Consider the following 20,293-nt stretch of genomic DNA (forward strand, 5'->3'; position numbering starts at 1 on the left):
AATTGAATTTTCATAGATTTCGATTTATTTTAATTTTGTTATAATTATTTTGTGTGACATTGCATTGAAATTGAGCTGTGTTGTTTACCATACCATTCATTTCGTGAGTATAGTTTATTTTATATTTTTTTCAATGTTTTTCATTTTGTTGTTTAAATGTTTTTCTTATATTACAGGGATGGGAACATCAGATCATTTGATGTTTCCAATTTTCTGATGGGAACATCAGATCATTTGGGAATGCATCGGATGAGGGAGTGGGGAATGGTGGGGAGGACAAGGGGACAGTAGTGGGGGATGGATGGTGGGGGATGGATGGTGGGGAGGACGAGGGAACAAGGGAGGGGGTAATGGTGGGGAAGATGAGGGGACGTGGGAGTTGGGGATGGAGACGAAGGGATAGGGGAATGGAAAGTGGTAGGGAAGACAAGGGAACAGGTGAGGGTGAGGAGGACGAGTGGACAGGGAGTGGGAGGATGAGGGGACGGTGGAGTGGGGGATGGTTGGGAGGACTAGGAGACAGGGGGAGGGGGAGAATGGTGGGGAGGACTAGGAGACAGGGATAGGTTGCTGTGGCTCAGCGACGCACATGTGTTGCTGGGCCACAGCAATGCGTGGCCGGGTACAGCTGGTTATTAAATAAACTCCCAGGTGGTGAGGGAAGTTCCTAGCTTATCTTCTTGATGTTATCTTGACGTGATTTTGGGACTTAGCGTCCCTGCCGCCCGGTCCTCGACCAGGCCTCCTTTTTGTTACACACCCCCAAGAAGCAGCTGTCCAACTCCAAGGTACCTATTTACTGCTAGGTGAACAGGGGCATCAGGGTGAAAGAAACTCTGCCCATTTGTTTCCGCCTACATCGAGATCGAACATGGAACCTTAGGACTACAAACCCCGAGCGCTGTCCACTCAGCCGTCAGGCCACTAGCAGAACAACTTTTGAGTCATACAGTCCACTAATGTATCATAGTCTGCTTAATTTCTTTGATGAATTAAGGTGACTTAGAGAATAACTTTGATGACTTTGAGATGTATTAGAGAACAACTTTGATGAACGAAGGTGTGTTAGAGAATAACTGTGATTAACAAAGATGTTTAGAGAATGCCTTTGAGGCACTTGAGTCTTTGAGCTTGTTACTGATGTCTCGAAGAGTGTCTTTGACTATTTTTCTTACTCCATGAAGTATATTGTTAGTTACAAAAGTGTTTAAAGAAGTTACATTTGACTATTTTTCTTACTCCATGAAGTATATTGTTAGTTACAAAGTGTTTAAAGAAGTTACATTTTACTATTTTTCTTACTCCATGAAGTATATTGTTAGTTACAAAAGTGTTTAAAGAAGTTACATTTGAATATTTTTAGTTAAGGGGAAGAATTATTTTAGTTAAGGATGTAAAGATGACGTATTTGTCTCTTTTTAGTTGATTGACAAATAATTTTAGTTAAGAAATGATGAACGTGGCTATTGTTAGTTGAATGACTATGGATAAAGTAGGTTATGATCAGTGTTGGAAAGTTTCTTTTGACTATTTTTAGCTAAGAGAAAGGTTTATTTTAGTTAAGAACAGTGTTGAACGAAGCTAATCCTGACTATTTTTAGTTGATTGACGAATGACATTACAGTCTCCGTGGTGTAGTGGTAAGACACTCGCCTGGCGTTCCGCGAGCGCTATGTCATGGGTTCGTATCCTGGCCGGGGAGGATTTACTGGGCGCAATTCCTTAACTGTAGCCTCTGTTTAACGCAACAGTAAAATGTGTACTTGGATGAAAAAACGATTCTTCGCGGCAGGGGATCGTATTCCAGGGACCATAGGATTAAGGACTTGCCCGAAACGCTACGCGTACTAGTGGCTGTACAAGAATGTAACAACTCTTGTATATATCTCAAAAAAAAAAAAAAAAAAAAAAAAAAAAAAAAAAAAAAAAAAAAAAAAAAAAAAAAAAAAAAAAAAAAAATGAGTTTAGTTAAGAAAAGATAAGAAAAGATGACGAATGTGATTATTTTTTTTGTTGACAAAAACTTTTAGTTAAAAAGAACAAGTTTATCTTGGTAAATATGTTACTGTATAAAGTGAAGATTTGTTTACAAACAGTGCTGGTAACAAATAATAAATTGTTAAGCAAAAATACATGGACATAGTTTTTGAAAATAAAGGTGATGAGTTACTACAAAGTTACTTTGTAGTAACTTGTTAAGAATTAGTAATGTTGCTGTTCATAATATTTGACAAAGAACTAGTTACTGAATGGAAGAAATAATTGTACATTTGATTTTAAAGATCATGTAAGAGAATGCGGAGGACACAGTGAACATACGGGGAACATGAGAAAGTACACAGAGAACATGAATGATAATGACATGAACCCAGTGAACAACTTGCTGAGAACATTGAGAATATGACAAAGAACATAGAAAACATGAAAGAGAATGCAAAAATATGATTTGAACTGGCAGAGAACATGCTGTGAACATTGGTAGATAATGGAGAATACAGAGAACATGCTGTGAACATTGGTAGATAATGGAGAATACAGAGAACATGCTGTGAACATTGGTAGATAATGGAGAATACAGAGAACATGCTGTGAACATTGGTAGATAATGGAGAATACAGAGAACATGCTGTGAACATTGGTAGAAAATGGAAAATATGGAGAAACAGGTGAAAAATATGGAATGGACATTTGGGAGGATATTTTAGGAACATGGAGAGAACATACAAATACAGGTTTGGATAACCAGAAGGTTATCCAAACCTGTATTTGTATGACCAGTATGGTAATATCACAACACACTATGGTCCAGTATGTTAATATCACAACACACTATGGACCAGTATGGTAATATAACAACACACCATGGACCAGTATGGTAATATCACAACACACCATGGACCAGTATGGTAATATCACAACACACCATGGACCAGTATGGTAATATCACAACACCATGGACCAGTATGGTAATATCACAACACACCATGGACCAGTTAGGTAATATCACAACACACTATTCACCAGTATGGTAATATCTCAACACACCATGGTCCAGTATGGTAATATCACAACACACCATGGACCAGTATGGTAATATCACAACACACCATGGACCAGTATGGTAATATCACAACACACCATGTACCAGAATGGTAATATCACAACACACTATGGACCAGTATGGTAATATCACAACACAATATGGACCAGTATGGTAATATCACAACACACCATGGACCAGTATGGTAATATCACAACACCATGGACCATTATGGTAATATCAGAACACACCATGGACCAGTAAGGTAATATCACAACACACTATGGACCAGTATTGTAATATCACAACACACCATGGACCAGTATGGTAATATCACAACACACCATGGACCAGTATGGTAATATCACAACACACTATGGACCAGTATTGTAATATCACAACACACCATGGACCAGTATGGTAATATCACAACACCATGGACCAGTATGGTAATATCACAACACACCATGGTCCAGTATGGTAATATCACAACACACCATGGACCAGTATGGTAATATCACAACACACTATGGACCAGTATGGTAATATCACAACACACTATGGACCAGTATGGTAATATCACAACACACCATGGACCAGTATGGTAATATCACAACACACCATGGACCAGTATGGTAATATAACAACATACCATGGACCAGTATGGTAATATCACAACACACCATGGTCCAGTATGGTAATATCACAACACACCATGGACCAGTATGGTAATATCACAACACACCATGTACCAGTATGGTAATATCACAACACACCATGGACCAGTATGGTAATATCACAACACACCATGGACCAGTATGGTAATATCACAACACACCATGTACCAGAATGGTAATATCACAACACACTATGGACCAGTATGGTAATATCACAACACACTATGGACCAGTATGGTAATATCACAACACACCATGTACCAGAATGGTAATATCACAACACACTATGGACCAGTATGGTAATATCACAACACACTATGGACCAGTATTGTAATATCACAACACACCATGGACCAGTATGGTAATATCACAACACCATGGACCAGTATGGTAATATCACAACACACCATGGTCCAGTATGGTAATATCACAACACATCATGGACCAGTATGGTAATATCACAACACACTATGGACCAGTATGGTAATATCACAACACACCATGGACCAGTATGGTAATATCACAACACACCATGGACCAGTATGGTAATATCACAACACACTATGGACCAGTATGGTAATATCACAACACACCATGGACCAGTATGGTAATATCACAACACACTATGGACCAGTATTGTAATATCACAACACACCATGGACCAGTATGGTAATATCACAACACACCATGGACCAGTATGGTAATATCACAACACACAATGGACCAGTATTGTAATATCACAACACACCATGGACCAGTATGGTAATATCACAACACCATGGACCAGTATGGTAATATCACAACACACCAAGGTCCAGTATGGTAATATCACAACACACCATGGACCAGTATGGTAATATCACAACACACTATGGACCAGTATGGTAATATCACAACACACCATGGACCAGTATGGTAATATCACAACACACTATGGACCAGTATTGTAATATCACAACACACCATGGACCAGTATGGTAATATCACAACACACCATGGACCAGTATGGTAATATAACAACACACCATGGACCAGTATGGTAATATCACAACACACCATGGACCAGTATGGTAATATCACAACACACCATGGTCCAGTATGGTAATATCACAACACACCATGGACCAGTATGGTAATATCACAACACACTATGGACCAGTATGGTAATATCACAACACACCATGGACCAGTATGGTAATATCACAACACACCATGGACCAGTATGGTAATATCACAACACACCATGGACCAGTATGGTAATATCACAACACACCATGGACCAGTATGGTAATATCACAACACACCATGGACCAGTATGGTAATATCACAACACACCATGGACCAGTATGGTAATATCACAACACACCATGGACCAGTATGACAACAGTCAGTGGAAACTGTTAACAAACAGTTACAAAACATAATTGCCATAACTATTACAATTAACGTAATTATTAGTAGTGACACTGTCAGACCACGAAGAAAGAGTTGAAACAGGAACTTCCTTAAGTACTTTCGTATTTAATAATACATCTTCAGAAGGGTGAGTTACATGAACATAGATTTGGACATATATAGGCAGAAGAGAGGTGAAGTGAAGTGAGGTACAATGATAAACGTATGACTGGGAAAGGGTGGATGTAAATAGGGGGCTGTATCCTATGGGCCAATAGGCCCATACATTGATATTAATAAAATTGTGGATATTAACATGGTATTAGTGAGACAAATGTGTATCAATGATCCTACTAAAAATGCCCTTTAACTGATCAATCAAAAATGGATCTAAATTATACAAACCACTGCTAATGTTCAAGTTACATAATTTTGTAATCTATATTAAAGTAGATTCAGTTATGTTCCTACTGAAAGTGCTTTTACAATTCGTTAATGAAGAAGCCATCTCCCAATCAATTTGGTGGGAATTTTCTGACAAATGAACAAACAATGCATTAGACAATTGGCCATGTCTTACAGAGTATTTATGTTGCGACATTCTACATTTCAGATCTTAAGATGTTTGCCCAACATAGAACCTATTATAATCTTTACAAGGTATTTTATATATGATACAATTATCACTATGAGAACTGTTTCTAGCTAATAGTTTTCTAACAGTATTTTTGTAATTTAACAATACATGTATATCAAAAAGTTTCAAGGCCTTGACAATATTTTCAAACCCAGAAAAATATTGTAAACACAACACATTCTTTGGGGGAATTTTCTCACTGCATATATTATTATAATATGTACGACGTGCTTTGCTACGGCAAACTTCCAAAAAACTCAGTGGATAACAAAGCTTGAGACCAATAGAATCAATATTCTTAAACTCTTCATCAAAGAATTCTGGACTAACAACCCGAAGAGCTCTTGAGATACATAGAGGAAAAAATAGATTTTTTCACATTGTATCTGTCCTGAGAAATAATGAATAAGATAAATTATTCGTAGACTTCCTGTAAAAACTAAACTTTAGTGAACAATCTTCCCTATGAATAAGTATATCTAAGAATGGCAAACATTTATCAATTTCAGTCTCCATAGTAAATTTTCTAGAGGTGACTTGATCATTAAGTTTAGCTACAAATTCGTCTGTGTTTACATCTGTAGGCCATATACACAAAATATCATCAACATATCTAAACCATGGAATGATTCCAGGGGTAATTATTGAAACAAATTTTTCATCATGAGTAAATTTTCGTGATTTAAACACATAATTATTAGTAGTGTTTAGCAGTAATATTATTTACAGACTAACAAGCACCGACCAATTTACAACTGTAGAGTAACACTATGGATAATGAAATAATATATATTATATTACATTGTTATATTCTGGTGTAAAATATATACATGGCAGCTTATCCACAGCTAAGTTTTGTTACTTAGCTTAGTGTTTGACCCCATGTGTGGGACCTGAGTGATAGTGAGGAGATGGTGATGTACAAGTGATGGTGATATAGCAGTGATGGTGAGGTGAAGGTGATATACCAGTGATGGTGATATAGCAGTGATAGTGAGGTGAAGGTGATATAGCAGTGATAGTGAGGTGATGGTGATATAGCAGTGATAGTGAGGTGAAGGTGATATACCAGTGATGGTGGTATAGCAGTGATGGTGAGGTGAAGGTGATATACCAGTGATGGTGATATAGCAGTGATGGTGAGGTGAAGGTGATATACCAGTGATGGTGATATAGCAGTGATGGTGAGGTGAAGGTGATATACCAGTGATGGTGATATAGCAGTGATGGTGATATAGCAGTGATGGTGAGGTGAAGGTGATATACCAGTGATGGTGATATAGCAGTGATAGTGAGGTGAAGGTGATATACCAGTGATGGTGGTATAGCAGTGATGGTGAGGTGAAGGTGATATACCAGTGATGGTGATATAGCAGTGATAGTGAGGTGAAGGTGATATACCAGTGATGGTGATATAGCAGTGATGGTGATATAGCAGTGATAGTGAGGTGAAGGTGATATACCAGTGATGGTGAGGTGAAGGTGATATACCAGTGATGGTGATATACCAGTGATGGTGATATAGCAGTGATAGTGAGGTGAAGGTGATATAGCAGTGATGGTGATATAGCAGTTGATGGTGATATAGCATGTGATTGTGATATAGCAAGTGATGGTGATATAGCAGTTGATGGTGATATAGCAAGTGATGGTGATATAGCAAGTGATAGTGAGGTGATGGTGATATAGCAAGTGATAGTGAGGTGATGGTGATATAGCAAGTGATAGTGAGGTGAAGGTGATATACCAGTGATGGTGATATAGCAGTGATAGTGAGGTGAAGGTGACATACCAGTGATGGTGATATAGAAGATGATAGTGAGGTGAAGGTGATATACCAGTAATGGTGATATAGCAAGTGATACTGAGGTGATGGTGATATAGCAAGTGATAGTGAGGTGATGGTGATATAGCAGTGATAGTGAGGTGAAAGTGATATACCAGTGATGGTGATATAGCAAGTGATAGTGATATAGCAAGTGATGGTGATATATTAGTGATAGTGAGGTGATGGTGATATAGCAGTGATAGTGAGGTGATGGTGATATATTAGTGATAGTGAGGTGATGGTGATATAGCAGTGATAGTGAGGTGATGGTGGTATAGCAGTGATAGTGATGGTGATATATTAGTGATAGTGAGGTGATAGTGATCTAGTAGTGATAGTGAGGTGATGGTGATATATTAGTGATAGTGAAGTGATGGTGACATATTAGTGATAGTGAGGTGATGTTGATATATTAGTGATAGTGAGGTGATGGTGATATAGCAGTGATAGTGAGGTGATGGTGATATAGCAGTGATAGTGAGGTGAAGGAAATATAGCAGTGATGGTGCAGTAGTGGTGATGTAGCAATGATAGTGATATATTAGTGAAAGTAAGGAGGAAATATATCAGTGTGAGGTGATAAAGCAGTGAAAGTGAGATGATGTTGGTGAAGCAGTGAAAGTGATAGTGAGCTGTTGGTGATATAACAGTGACAACAGCTGTCATATAGTGACACCAACAATCAGTTACTCAACATGGTCAGTACATTATCCCAGGTGTGGGACCTGAGGTGATGGTGATATAGATGTTATAGTGAGGTGATAGTGCAACCCGTTCTCGCAAATTTAATAAGTCAATATTGACTTATTAAATATGTGCATAGGTGACATACTTAACATAATAGATACCCTTAAAAAGATTCATAGAAAACACCGACCTTACCTAACCTACTTAGTATGTTAAGATAAGCATCTTATTGCTTCGTAATTACAATTATTACCAAACCTATAACAGGTATAGGTTAAGTAATAATTGTAATTACGAAGCAATAAGATGCTTATCTTAAGATACTAACAAGGTTAGGTAAGGTCGGTGTTTTCTATGAATCTTTTTAAGGGTATCTATTATGTTTAGTATATCACCTATGCACGTAGTTAATAAGTCAATATTGACTTTACGAATTTGCGAGAACGGGTTGGATAGTGATATAGCAATGATAGGTGACAGTACTGTGAAAGAGCAAATGATGGTGATACAGCAGTGATAGTCACGTATGATAGTTAAACACCAAAGATAGTGAAGTTATGGTAATATAGTGATAAAGGTTGTACTTGAATTACATTGGCATCAAAACCCACAGTCCATAGTGATGCAGGAGTGATGGTGATGGGTTATGGTACAGTGAACTGGAGTGGCAGCACAACACCACAGTAGTGATGGTACAGTGAACTAGAGTGGCAGCACAACACCACAGTAGTGATGGTGATGGTACAGTGAACTGGAGTGGCAGCACAACACCACAGTAGTGATGGTACAGTGAACTAGAGTGGCAGCACAACACCACAGTAGTGATGGTGATGGTACAGTGAACTGGAGTGGCAGCACAACACCACAGTAGTGATGGTACAGTGAACTAGAGTGGCAGCACAACACCACAGTAGTGATGGTGGTGGTACAGTGAACTAGAGTGGCAGCACAACACACAGTAGTGATGGTGATGGTACAGTGAACTAGAGTGGCAGCACAACACCACAGTAGTGATGGTGATGGTACAGTGAACTAGAGTGGCAGCACAACACACAGTAGTGATGGTGATGGTACAGTGAACTAGAGTGGCAGCACAACACCACAGTAGTGATGGTGATGGTACAGTGAACTAGAGTGGCAGCACACCACAGTAGTGATGGTACAGTGAACTAGAGTGGCAGCACAACACCACATTAGTGATGGTACAGTGAACTAGCGTGGCAGCACAACACCACAGTAGTGATGGTACAGTGAACTAGAGTGGCAGCACAACACCACAGTAGTGATGGTACAGTGAACTAGAGTAGCAGCACAACACCACAGAAGTGATGGTGATGGTACAGTGAACTAGAGTGGCAGCACAACACCACAGTAGTGATGGTACAGTGAACTAGAGTGGCAGCACAACACCACATTAGTGATGGTACAGTGAACTAGCGTGGCAGCACAACACCACAGTAGTGATGGTACAGTGAACTAGAGTGGCAGCACAACACCACAGTAGTGATGGTGGTGGTACAGTGAACTAGAGTGGCAGCACAACACCACAGTAGTGATGGTACAGTGAACTAGAGTGGCAGCACAACACCACAGTCCACCACAGTCACCTCCGTAATGTCACTGTGGTTGACTGCTGCCCTCACCACATCAAGGCCGCTCACCACATCACCGAAGACATATGGCCACTGGGGACCAGCCTGGTGGACCCTGGTGGCGATGGCGAACAGGGCACTCGTGGGACCCCCCGGCGGCCAGCACCAGGCCGCCACCACAGACCCGGACCACACAGCTCCTGCCTGGCGTGACTGCCGGTACTGCCCCTGGAGGTCAGGCAACAGTGGGGCTCCTCCCTTACCATCATTACTCTCGTAGTCTCCGCCCACCACATACTCCCCCGGGTGACCCTTGTTCTCCACCTCCAACAGTTTAGTGTTGCGGAAGGTGTGGCCCCGCTGGCCCGTACACAACAACACAAACTGTCTGGCCAGCGGAGTGTCAGGGGTCAGCTGGATGGTGACCCGCCCTCTTGTTGACCCCGCCCACCCGAGGTCAAGGAACGCCAGGGTGCAGGAGGGGTCCAGCACGCCCACAACATCACTCTCCTGCACAACATGATATAAATCATGCTGGTAACTGTATAACAAAATGTTATCATATTAGTTATCACAACTCAGTAAGTCAGTAATGTCAGTAAGCCTAGTGGGCGTAATAAAGTAACCTGGATGGTGTGGGCGTGGGCGGGCGTGGGCTGACGCAGGAGTGGGTGGAGGTACAGCTGTCCGTCTTGTAGAGTTATCCTGGAGGAGCGGCGGCCATCTTGGTCTTCCTGGACGGCCACCACCCGGCCAGCCTCCACCAGCCTCTTGACGGCCACCACCCGGCCAGCCTCCAGCAGGCTCTTGACGGCCACCACCCGGCCAGCCTCCACCAGCCTCTTGACGGGCTCCCTCATCCTGCGGAGGTCCTCAACCTGTGGACAGTGTCAACCCCTTTATCAGCTGTGGACAGTGTCAGCCCTATTATGACATGTAGACAGTGTCAGCCCCATTATCACCTGTGGTGAGTGTCAGCCCCATTATCACCTGTGGTCAGTGTCAGCCCCATTATCCCCTGTGGACAGTGTCAGTTCTATTATCACCTGTGGACAGTGTCAGCCCCATTATCACCTGTGGACAGTGTCAGCCCCAGTATCACCTGTGGAAAGTGTCAGCACCATTATCACCTGTGGACAGTGTCAGCACCATTATCACCTGTGGTCAATGGCAGACCCATTATCACCTGTAGACAGTGTCAGCCCCATTATCACCTGTGGTAAGTGTCAGCCCCATTATCACCTGTGGTGAGTGTCAACTCCATTATCACCTGTGGTCAGTGTCAGTCCCAGTATCACATGTGAACAGTGTCCGCCCCATTATAACCTGTAGACAGTGTCAGCCCCATTATCACCTGTAGACAGTGTCAGCCCCATTATCATCTGTGGTCAGTGTCAGCCCCATTATCCCCTGTGAACAGTGTCAGCCCCATTATCACCTGTAGACAGTGTCAGCCCCATTATCACCTGTGGTAAGTGTCAGCCCCATTATCACCTGTGGTGAGTGTCAACTCCATTATCACCTGTGGTCAGTGTCAGTCCCATTATCACCTGTGGTGAGTGTCAGCCCCATTATCACCTGTGGTCAGTGTCAGCCCCATTATCACCTGTGGTGAGTGTCAGCCCCATTATCACCTGTGGTCAGTGTCAGCCCCATTATCCCCTGTGGACAGTGTCAGTTCTATTATCACCTGTGGACAGTGTCAGCCCCATTATCACCTGTGGTCAGTGTCAGCCCCATTATCACCTGTGGTCAGTGTCAGCCCCATTATCACCTGTGGACAGTGTCAGCCACATTATCACCTGTGGACAGTGTCAGCCCCATTATCACCTGTGGACAGTTTAAGCCCGATTATGACCTGTGGACAGTGTCAGCCCCATTATCACCAATGGACAGTGTCAGCCCCATTATCACCTGTGGACAGTGTCAGCCCCATTATCACCTGTGGTCAGTGACAGCCCCATTATCACATGTGGAGAGTCAGGCCCATTATCACCTGTTGTCAGTGTCAGCCCCATTATCACCTGTGGACAGTGTCAGCCCCAGTATCACCTGTGGAAAGTGTCAGCACCATTATCACATGTGGACAGTGTCAGCACCATTATCACACGTGGTCAATGTCAGCCCCATTATCACCTGTGGAAAGTGTCAGCACCATTATCACATGTAGACAGTGTTAGCACCATTATCACCTGTAGACAGTGTCAGCCCCATTATCACCTGTAGACAGTGTCAGCCCCATTATCCCCTGTGGACAGTGTCAGTTCCATTATCCCCTGTGGACAGTGTCAGTTCCATTATCACCTGTGGACAGTGTCAGCCCTATTATCACCTGTAGACAGTGTCAGCCCCATTATCCCCTGTGGACAGTGTCAGTTCCATTATCACCTGTGGTCAGTGTCAACTCCATTATCACCTGTGGTCAGTGTCAGCACCATTATCACCTGTGGTCAGTGTCAGCCCAATTATCACTTGTGGATAGTGTCAGCCCCATTAAACCTGTGGTTAGTGACAGCCCCATTATCACCTGTGGACAGTGCCAGCTTAATTATCACCTGTGCACACTGTCAGCAGCATTATCACCTGTGGACAGTGTCAGTCCCATTATCTCCTGAGGTTAGTGTCAGCACCATTATCACCTGTGGACAGTGTCAGCCCCATTATCACATGTGAACAGTGTCAGCCCCATTATAACATGTGGACAGTGTCAGCCCCATTATCACCTGCGGTCAGTGTCAGGCCCATTATCACCTGTGGATAGTGTCAGCCCCATTATCACCTGTGGTCAGTGTCAGCCCCATTATCACCTGTGGACAGTGTCAGCCCCATTATCACCTGTGGTCAGTGTCAGCCCCATTATCACCTGTGGTCAGTGTCAGAACCATACTACCTGTGGACAGTGTCAGCCCCATTATCACCTGTGATCATTGTCAGCCCTATTATCACCTGTGGTCAGTGTCAGATCAATATTACCTGTGGACAGTGTCAGCCCCATTATCACCTGTGGACAGTGTCAGCCCTATTATGACATGTAGACAGTATCAGCCCCATTATCACCTGTGGTCAGTGTCAGCCCCATTATCACCTGTGGACAGTGTCAGCCCCAGTATCACCTGTGGAAAGTGTCAGCACCATTATCACCTGTGGACAGTGTCAGCACCATTATCACCTGTGGTCAATGGCAGCCCCATTATCACCTGTAGACAGTGTCAGCCCCATTATCACCTGTGGACAGTGTCAGCCCCATTATCACCTGTGGTCAGTGTCAACCCCATTATCCCCTGTGAACAGTGTCAGCCCCATTATCACCTGTAGACAGTGTCAGCCCCATTATCACCTGTAGACAGTGTCAGCCCCATTATCACCTGTGGTCAGTGTCAACCCCATTATCCCCTGTGAACAGTGTCAGCCCTATTATCACCTGTAGACAGTGTCAGCCCCATTATCACCTGTGGTGAGTGTCAGCCCCATTATCACCTGTGGTGAGTGTCAACTCCATTATCACCTGTGGTCAGTGTCAGCCCCATTATCACCTGTGGTGAGTGTCACCCCCATTATCACCTGTGGTGTCAGCCCCATTATCACCTGTGGTCAGTGTCAGCCCCATTATCCCCTGTGGACAGTGTCAGTTCCATTATCACCTGTGGTGAGTGTCAACTCCATTATCACCTGTGGTCAGTGTCAGCCCCATTATCACCTGTGGTGAGTGTCAACTCCATTATCACCTGTGGTCAGTGTCAGCCCCATTATCACCTGTGGTCAGTGTCAGCCCCATTATCACCTGTGGTCAGTGTCAGCCCCATTATCACTTGTGGTGAGTGTCAGCCCCATTATCACCTGTGGTCAGTGTCAGCCCCATTATCCCCTGTGGACAGTGTCAGTTCTATTATCACCTGTGGACAGTGTCAGCCCCATTGTCACCTGTGGTCAGTGTCAGCCCCATTATCACCTGTGGTCAGTGTCAGCCCCATTATCACCTGTGGACAGTGTCAGCCACATTATCACCTGTGGACAGTGTCAGCCCCATTATCACCTGTGGACAGTTTAAGCCCGATTATGACCTGTGGACAGTGTCAGCCCCATTATCTCCTATGGACAGTGTCAGCCCCATTATCACCTGTGGACAGTGTCAGCCCCATTATCACCTGTGGACAGTGTCAGCCCCATTATCATCTGTGGTCAGTGACAGCCCCATTATCACATGTGGAGAGTCAGGCCCATTATCACCTGTGGACAGTGTCAGCCCCAGTATCACCTGTGGAAAGTGTCAGCACCATTATCACATGTGGTCAGTGTCAGCACCATTATCACACGTGGTCAATGTCAACCCCATTATCACCTGTAAACAGTGTCAGCCCAATTATCACCTGTGGTCAGTGTCAGCCCCATTATCCCCTGTGGACAGTGTCAGTTCCATTATCACCTGTGGACAGTGTCAGTTCCATTATCACCTGTGGACAGTGTCAGTTCCATTATCACCTGTGGTCAGTGTCAGCCCCATTATCACCTGTGGACAGTGTCAGCACCATTATCACCTGTGGACAATGTAACACCGCTCTAATTGTAACACCACCCTAAAATGTACCACTATAATGGAACACTAAACTATCCTGAGTAACACTTCCCCATTGGTTGCCCTTGGTAACACATATGGGCTGACATATGATGGTTACACCGGAACCAAAGGTACACTGCCAATAAGGAAATGCTAACACAAGGATTAAATACGCTGCCACCATCTGCCTTTGACCATTGAAACTATATCAAGCAACGAGGCAAGAAACATTGCTTGACTAGGAGAGTACTTTCTATAACTGTCATTAATTATGAAAACGGTTGTCAGCCACTATATCCAAAAGGCTAAGAGGATTCAACAATTGACACAGACGGGAAATTTAACGAGTTTATTGAGACCAAAATTATGTCAATCACCACTTATAAATGCTACTCTAACACTGGCAAAAAGTTAAGAAATTTGGACATGGAACAAAACCTCAGAGATCACACACATTACCTTAAGCTATCTCTCTCCCGGGCTGAGATGTTCTTCACAGCCCCGCTTTCGATCCCGGTGTACCGCACTCTGCCTCTCCTATGTTCCTACAGGCCCTCTATATACAACCCCCCACAGGGGGGAGGGGGAGATCTGCTGTTGCTACCCACCAAAAGTGTACAAACACTAAAGAAATATTTCAAAAAGCTTGTTTGACATTCACCCTACACTCTTCAAGAGAGGAGTTATTAATTACGTGTGTGACTGACCTCTGACCTGGCCAAAAGGGGGAGATCCAGGGATGTTTACACATAAGAATCTGGAGTCTAATTTCCTTGCATGAAATATTACATACTTGAAACTATGCTGACTAAGACTAACCCAGGAATTTTTAATCAATATACAAGATAAACCGGAGGTCATCTGGGCTGACCTCTTGGAGAAGGCTTCCCTGGGTGTGAACTCTAAGGGGGGGGGGGGGAGATCATGGGTGTTACAACAATGTCAGCCCCATTATCACATGTGCACAATGTCAGCACCATTATCATCTGTGGAGAGTGTCAGCCCCATTATCACCTGTGGACAGTGTCAGCACCATTATCACCTGTGGACAATGTCAGCCCTATTATCATCTGTGGACAGTGTCAGCTCAATTATCACCTGTGGACAGTGTCAGCCCCATTATCACCTGTGGACAGTGTCAGCACCATTATCACCTGTGGACAGTGTCAGCACCATTATCACCTGTGGACAATGTCAGCCCCATTATCATCTGTGGACAGTGTCAGCTCAATTGTCACCTGTGGACAGTGTCAGTCCCATTATCACCTGTGGACAGTGTCAGCCCCATTATCACCTGTGGTGAGTGTCAACTCCACTATCACCTGTGGTCAGTGTCAGCCCCATTATCACCTGTGGACAGTGTCAGCCCCATTATCACCTGTGGACAGTGTCAGCTCCATTATAACATGTGTAAATTGTCAGCCCCATTATAAACCAGTGGTCTGTCTCAGTCCCATTATCACCTGTGGACAGTGTCAGTCCCATTATCACCTGTGGTCAGTGTCAGCTCCATTATCACCTGTGGTCAGTGTCAGCCCCATTATCACCTGTGGACAGTGTCAGCCCCATTATCACCTGTGGACAGTGTCAGCTCCATTATCACCTGTGGACAGTGTCAGCACCATTATCACCTGTGGTCAGTGTCAGCCCCATTATCACCTGTGGACAGTGTCAGCCCCATTATCAGCTGTGGTCAGTGTCAGCCCCATTATCAGCTGTGGTCAGTGTCAGCACCATTATCACCTGTGGACAGTGTCAGCACCATTATCTCCTGTGGACAGTGTCAGCACCATTATCACCTGTGGTCAGTGTCAGCACCATTATCACCTGTGGACAGTGTCAGCCCCATTATCACCTGTAGACAGTGTCAGCCCCATTATCACCTGTGGTCAGTGTCAACCCCATTATCCCCTGTGAACAGTGTCAGCCCTATTATCACCTGTAGACAGTGTCAGCCCCATTATCACCTGTGGTGAGTGTCAGCCCCATTATCACCTGTGGTGAGTGTCAACTCCATTATCACCTGTGGTCAGTGTCAGCCCCATTATCACCTGTGGTGAGTGTCACCCCCATTATCACCTGTGGTGTCAGCCCCATTATCACCTGTGGTCAGTGTCAGCCCCATTATCCCCTGTGGACAGTGTCAGTTCCATTATCACCTGTGGTGAGTGTCAACTCCATTATCACCTGTGGTCAGTGTCAGCCCCATTATCACCTGTGGTGAGTGTCAACTCCATTATCACCTGTGGTCAGTGTCAGCCCCATTATCACCTGTGGTCAGTGTCAGCCCCATTATCACCTGTGGTCAGTGTCAGCCCCATTATCACTTGTGGTGAGTGTCAGCCCCATTATCACCTGTGGTCAGTGTCAGCCCCATTATCCCCTGTGGACAGTGTCAGTTCTATTATCACCTGTGGACAGTGTCAGCCCCATTGTCACCTGTGGTCAGTGTCAGCCCCATTATCACCTGTGGTCAGTGTCAGCCCCATTATCACCTGTGGACAGTGTCAGCCACATTATCACCTGTGGACAGTGTCAGCCCCATTATCACCTGTGGACAGTTTAAGCCCGATTATGACCTGTGGACAGTGTCAGCCCCATTATCTCCTATGGACAGTGTCAGCCCCATTATCACCTGTGGACAGTGTCAGCCCCATTATCACCTGTGGACAGTGTCAGCCCCATTATCATCTGTGGTCAGTGACAGCCCCATTATCACATGTGGAGAGTCAGGCCCATTATCACCTGTGGACAGTGTCAGCCCCAGTATCACCTGTGGAAAGTGTCAGCACCATTATCACATGTGGTCAGTGTCAGCACCATTATCACACGTGGTCAATGTCAACCCCATTATCACCTGTAAACAGTGTCAGCCCAATTATCACCTGTGGTCAGTGTCAGCCCCATTATCCCCTGTGGACAGTGTCAGTTCCATTATCACCTGTGGACAGTGTCAGTTCCATTATCACCTGTGGACAGTGTCAGTTCCATTATCACCTGTGGTCAGTGTCAGCCCCATTATCACCTGTGGACAGTGTCAGCACCATTATCACCTGTGGACAATGTAACACCGCTCTAATTGTAACACCACCCTAAAATGTACCACTATAATGGAACACTAAACTATCCTGAGTAACACTTCCCCATTGGTTGCCCTTGGTAACACATATGGGCTGACATATGATGGTTACACCGGAACCAAAGGTACACTGCCAATAAGGAAATGCTAACACAAGGATTAAATACGCTGCCACCATCTGCCTTTGACCATTGAAACTATATCAAGCAACGAGGCAAGAAACATTGCTTGACTAGGAGAGTACTTTCTATAACTGTCATTAATTATGAAAACGGTTGTCAGCCACTATATCCAAAAGGCTAAGAGGATTCAACAATTGACACAGACGGGAAATTTAACGAGTTTATTGAGACCAAAATTATGTCAATCACCACTTATAAATGCTACTCTAACACTGGCAAAAAGTTAAGAAATTTGGACATGGAACAAAACCTCAGAGATCACACACATTACCTTAAGCTATCTCTCTCCCGGGCTGAGATGTTCTTCACAGCCCCGCTTTCGATCCCGGTGTACCGCACTCTGCCTCTCCTATGTTCCTACAGGCCCTCTATATACAACCCCCCACAGGGGGGAGGGGGAGATCTGCTGTTGCTACCCACCAAAAGTGTACAAACACTAAAGAAATATTTCAAAAAGCTTGTTTGACATTCACCCTACACTCTTCAAGAGAGGAGTTATTAATTACGTGTGTGACTGACCTCTGACCTGGCCAAAAGGGGGAGATCCAGGGATGTTTACACATAAGAATCTGGAGTCTAATTTCCTTGCATGAAATATTACATACTTGAAACTATGCTGACTAAGACTAACCCAGGAATTTTTAATCAATATACAAGATAAACCGGAGGTCATCTGGGCTGACCTCTTGGAGAAGGCTTCCCTGGGTGTGAACTCTAAGGGGGGGGGGGGGGAGATCATGGGTGTTACAACAATGTCAGCCCCATTATCACATGTGCACAATGTCAGCACCATTATCATCTGTGGAGAGTGTCAGCCCCATTATCACCTGTGGACAGTGTCAGCACCATTATCACCTGTGGACAATGTCAGCCCTATTATCATCTGTGGACAGTGTCAGCTCAATTATCACCTGTGGACAGTGTCAGCCCCATTATCACCTGTGGACAGTGTCAGCACCATTATCACCTGTGGACAGTGTCAGCACCATTATCACCTGTGGACAATGTCAGCCCCATTATCATCTGTGGACAGTGTCAGCTCAATTGTCACCTGTGGACAGTGTCAGTCCCATTATCACCTGTGGACAGTGTCAGCCCCATTATCACCTGTGGTGAGTGTCAACTCCACTATCACCTGTGGTCAGTGTCAGCCCCATTATCACCTGTGGACAGTGTCAGCCCCATTATCACCTGTGGACAGTGTCAGCTCCATTATAACATGTGTAAATTGTCAGCCCCATTATAAACCAGTGGTCTGTCTCAGTCCCATTATCACCTGTGGACAGTGTCAGTCCCATTATCACCTGTGGTCAGTGTCAGCTCCATTATCACCTGTGGTCAGTGTCAGCCCCATTATCACCTGTGGACAGTGTCAGCCCCATTATCACCTGTGGACAGTGTCAGCTCCATTATCACCTGTGGACAGTGTCAGCACCATTATCACCTGTGGTCAGTGTCAGCCCCATTATCACCTGTGGACAGTGTCAGCCCCATTATCAGCTGTGGTCAGTGTCAGCCCCATTATCAGCTGTGGTCAGTGTCAGCACCATTATCACCTGTGGACAGTGTCAGCACCATTATCTCCTGTGGACAGTGTCAGCACCATTATCACCTGTGGTCAGTGTCAGCACCATTATCACCTGTGGACAGTGTCAGCACCATTATCACCTGTGGACAGTGTCAGCACCATTATCACCTGTGGACAGTGTCAGCACCATTATCACCTGTGGACAGTGCCAGCACCATTATCACCTGTGGACAGTGTCAGCACCATTATCACCTGTGGACAGTGTCAGCACCATTATCACCTGTGGACAGTGTCAGCACCATTATCACCTGTGGACAGTGTCAGCACCATTATCACCTGTGGACAGTGTCAGCACCATTATCACCTGTGGACAGTGTCAGCACCATTATCACCTGTGGACAGTGTCAGCACCATTATCACCTGTGGACAGTGTCAGCACCATTATCACCTGTGGACAGTGTCAGCACCATTATCACCTGTGGACAGTGTCAGCACCATAATCACCTGTGGACAGTGTCAGCACCATTATCACCTGTGGACAGTGTCAGCACCATTATCACCTGTGGTCAGTGTCAGCACCATTATCACCTGTGGACAGTGTCAGCACCATTATCACCTGTGGACAGTGTCAGCACCATTATCACCTGTGGACAGTGTCAGCATCATTATCACCTGTGGACAGTGTCAGCACCATTATCACCTGTGGACAGTGTCAGCACCATTATCACCTGTGGACAGTGTCAGCACCATTATCACCTGTGGACAGTGTTAGCACCATTATCACCTGTGGACAGTGTCAGCACCATTATCACCTGTGGACAGTGTCAGCATCATTATCACCTGTGGACAGTGTCAGCACCATTATCACCTGTGGACAGTGTCAGCACCATTATCACCTGTGGACAGTGTTAGCACCATTATCACCTGTGGACAGTGTCAGCACCATTATCACCTGTGGACAGTGTCAGCATCATTATCACCTGTGGACAGTGTCAGCACCATTATCACCTGTGGACAGTGTCAGCACCATTATCACCTGTGGACAGTGTCAGCACCATTATCACCTGTGGACAGTGTCAGCACCATTATCACC

At 44.5% G+C, this 20,293-nt stretch overlaps 1 protein-coding gene across 1 annotated transcript in view; it reads right to left on the bottom strand.

Moving 5' to 3' along the window:
• Positions 1-8,906: 8,906 nt before the first annotated feature.
• LOC138364632 (tripartite motif-containing protein 59-like) overlaps positions 8,907-20,293 on the bottom strand; it is a 99,074-nt gene continuing 87,687 nt past the window's right edge. Inside the window, exons 4-5 of the mRNA XM_069324589.1 lie at positions 10,483-10,734; positions 8,907-10,366 (exon numbers count right to left, since the gene is read on the bottom strand). Of these exons, the coding sequence (XP_069180690.1) occupies positions 9,833-10,366; positions 10,483-10,734 (786 nt within the window). The 3' untranslated portion in view covers positions 8,907-9,832. The remainder of the gene's footprint in view (positions 10,367-10,482; positions 10,735-20,293) is intronic.

The sequence above is a fragment of the Procambarus clarkii genome, chromosome 14, assembly GCF_040958095.1.
Source record: "Procambarus clarkii isolate CNS0578487 chromosome 14, FALCON_Pclarkii_2.0, whole genome shotgun sequence".
NCBI lineage: Eukaryota > Metazoa > Arthropoda > Malacostraca > Decapoda > Cambaridae > Procambarus > Procambarus clarkii.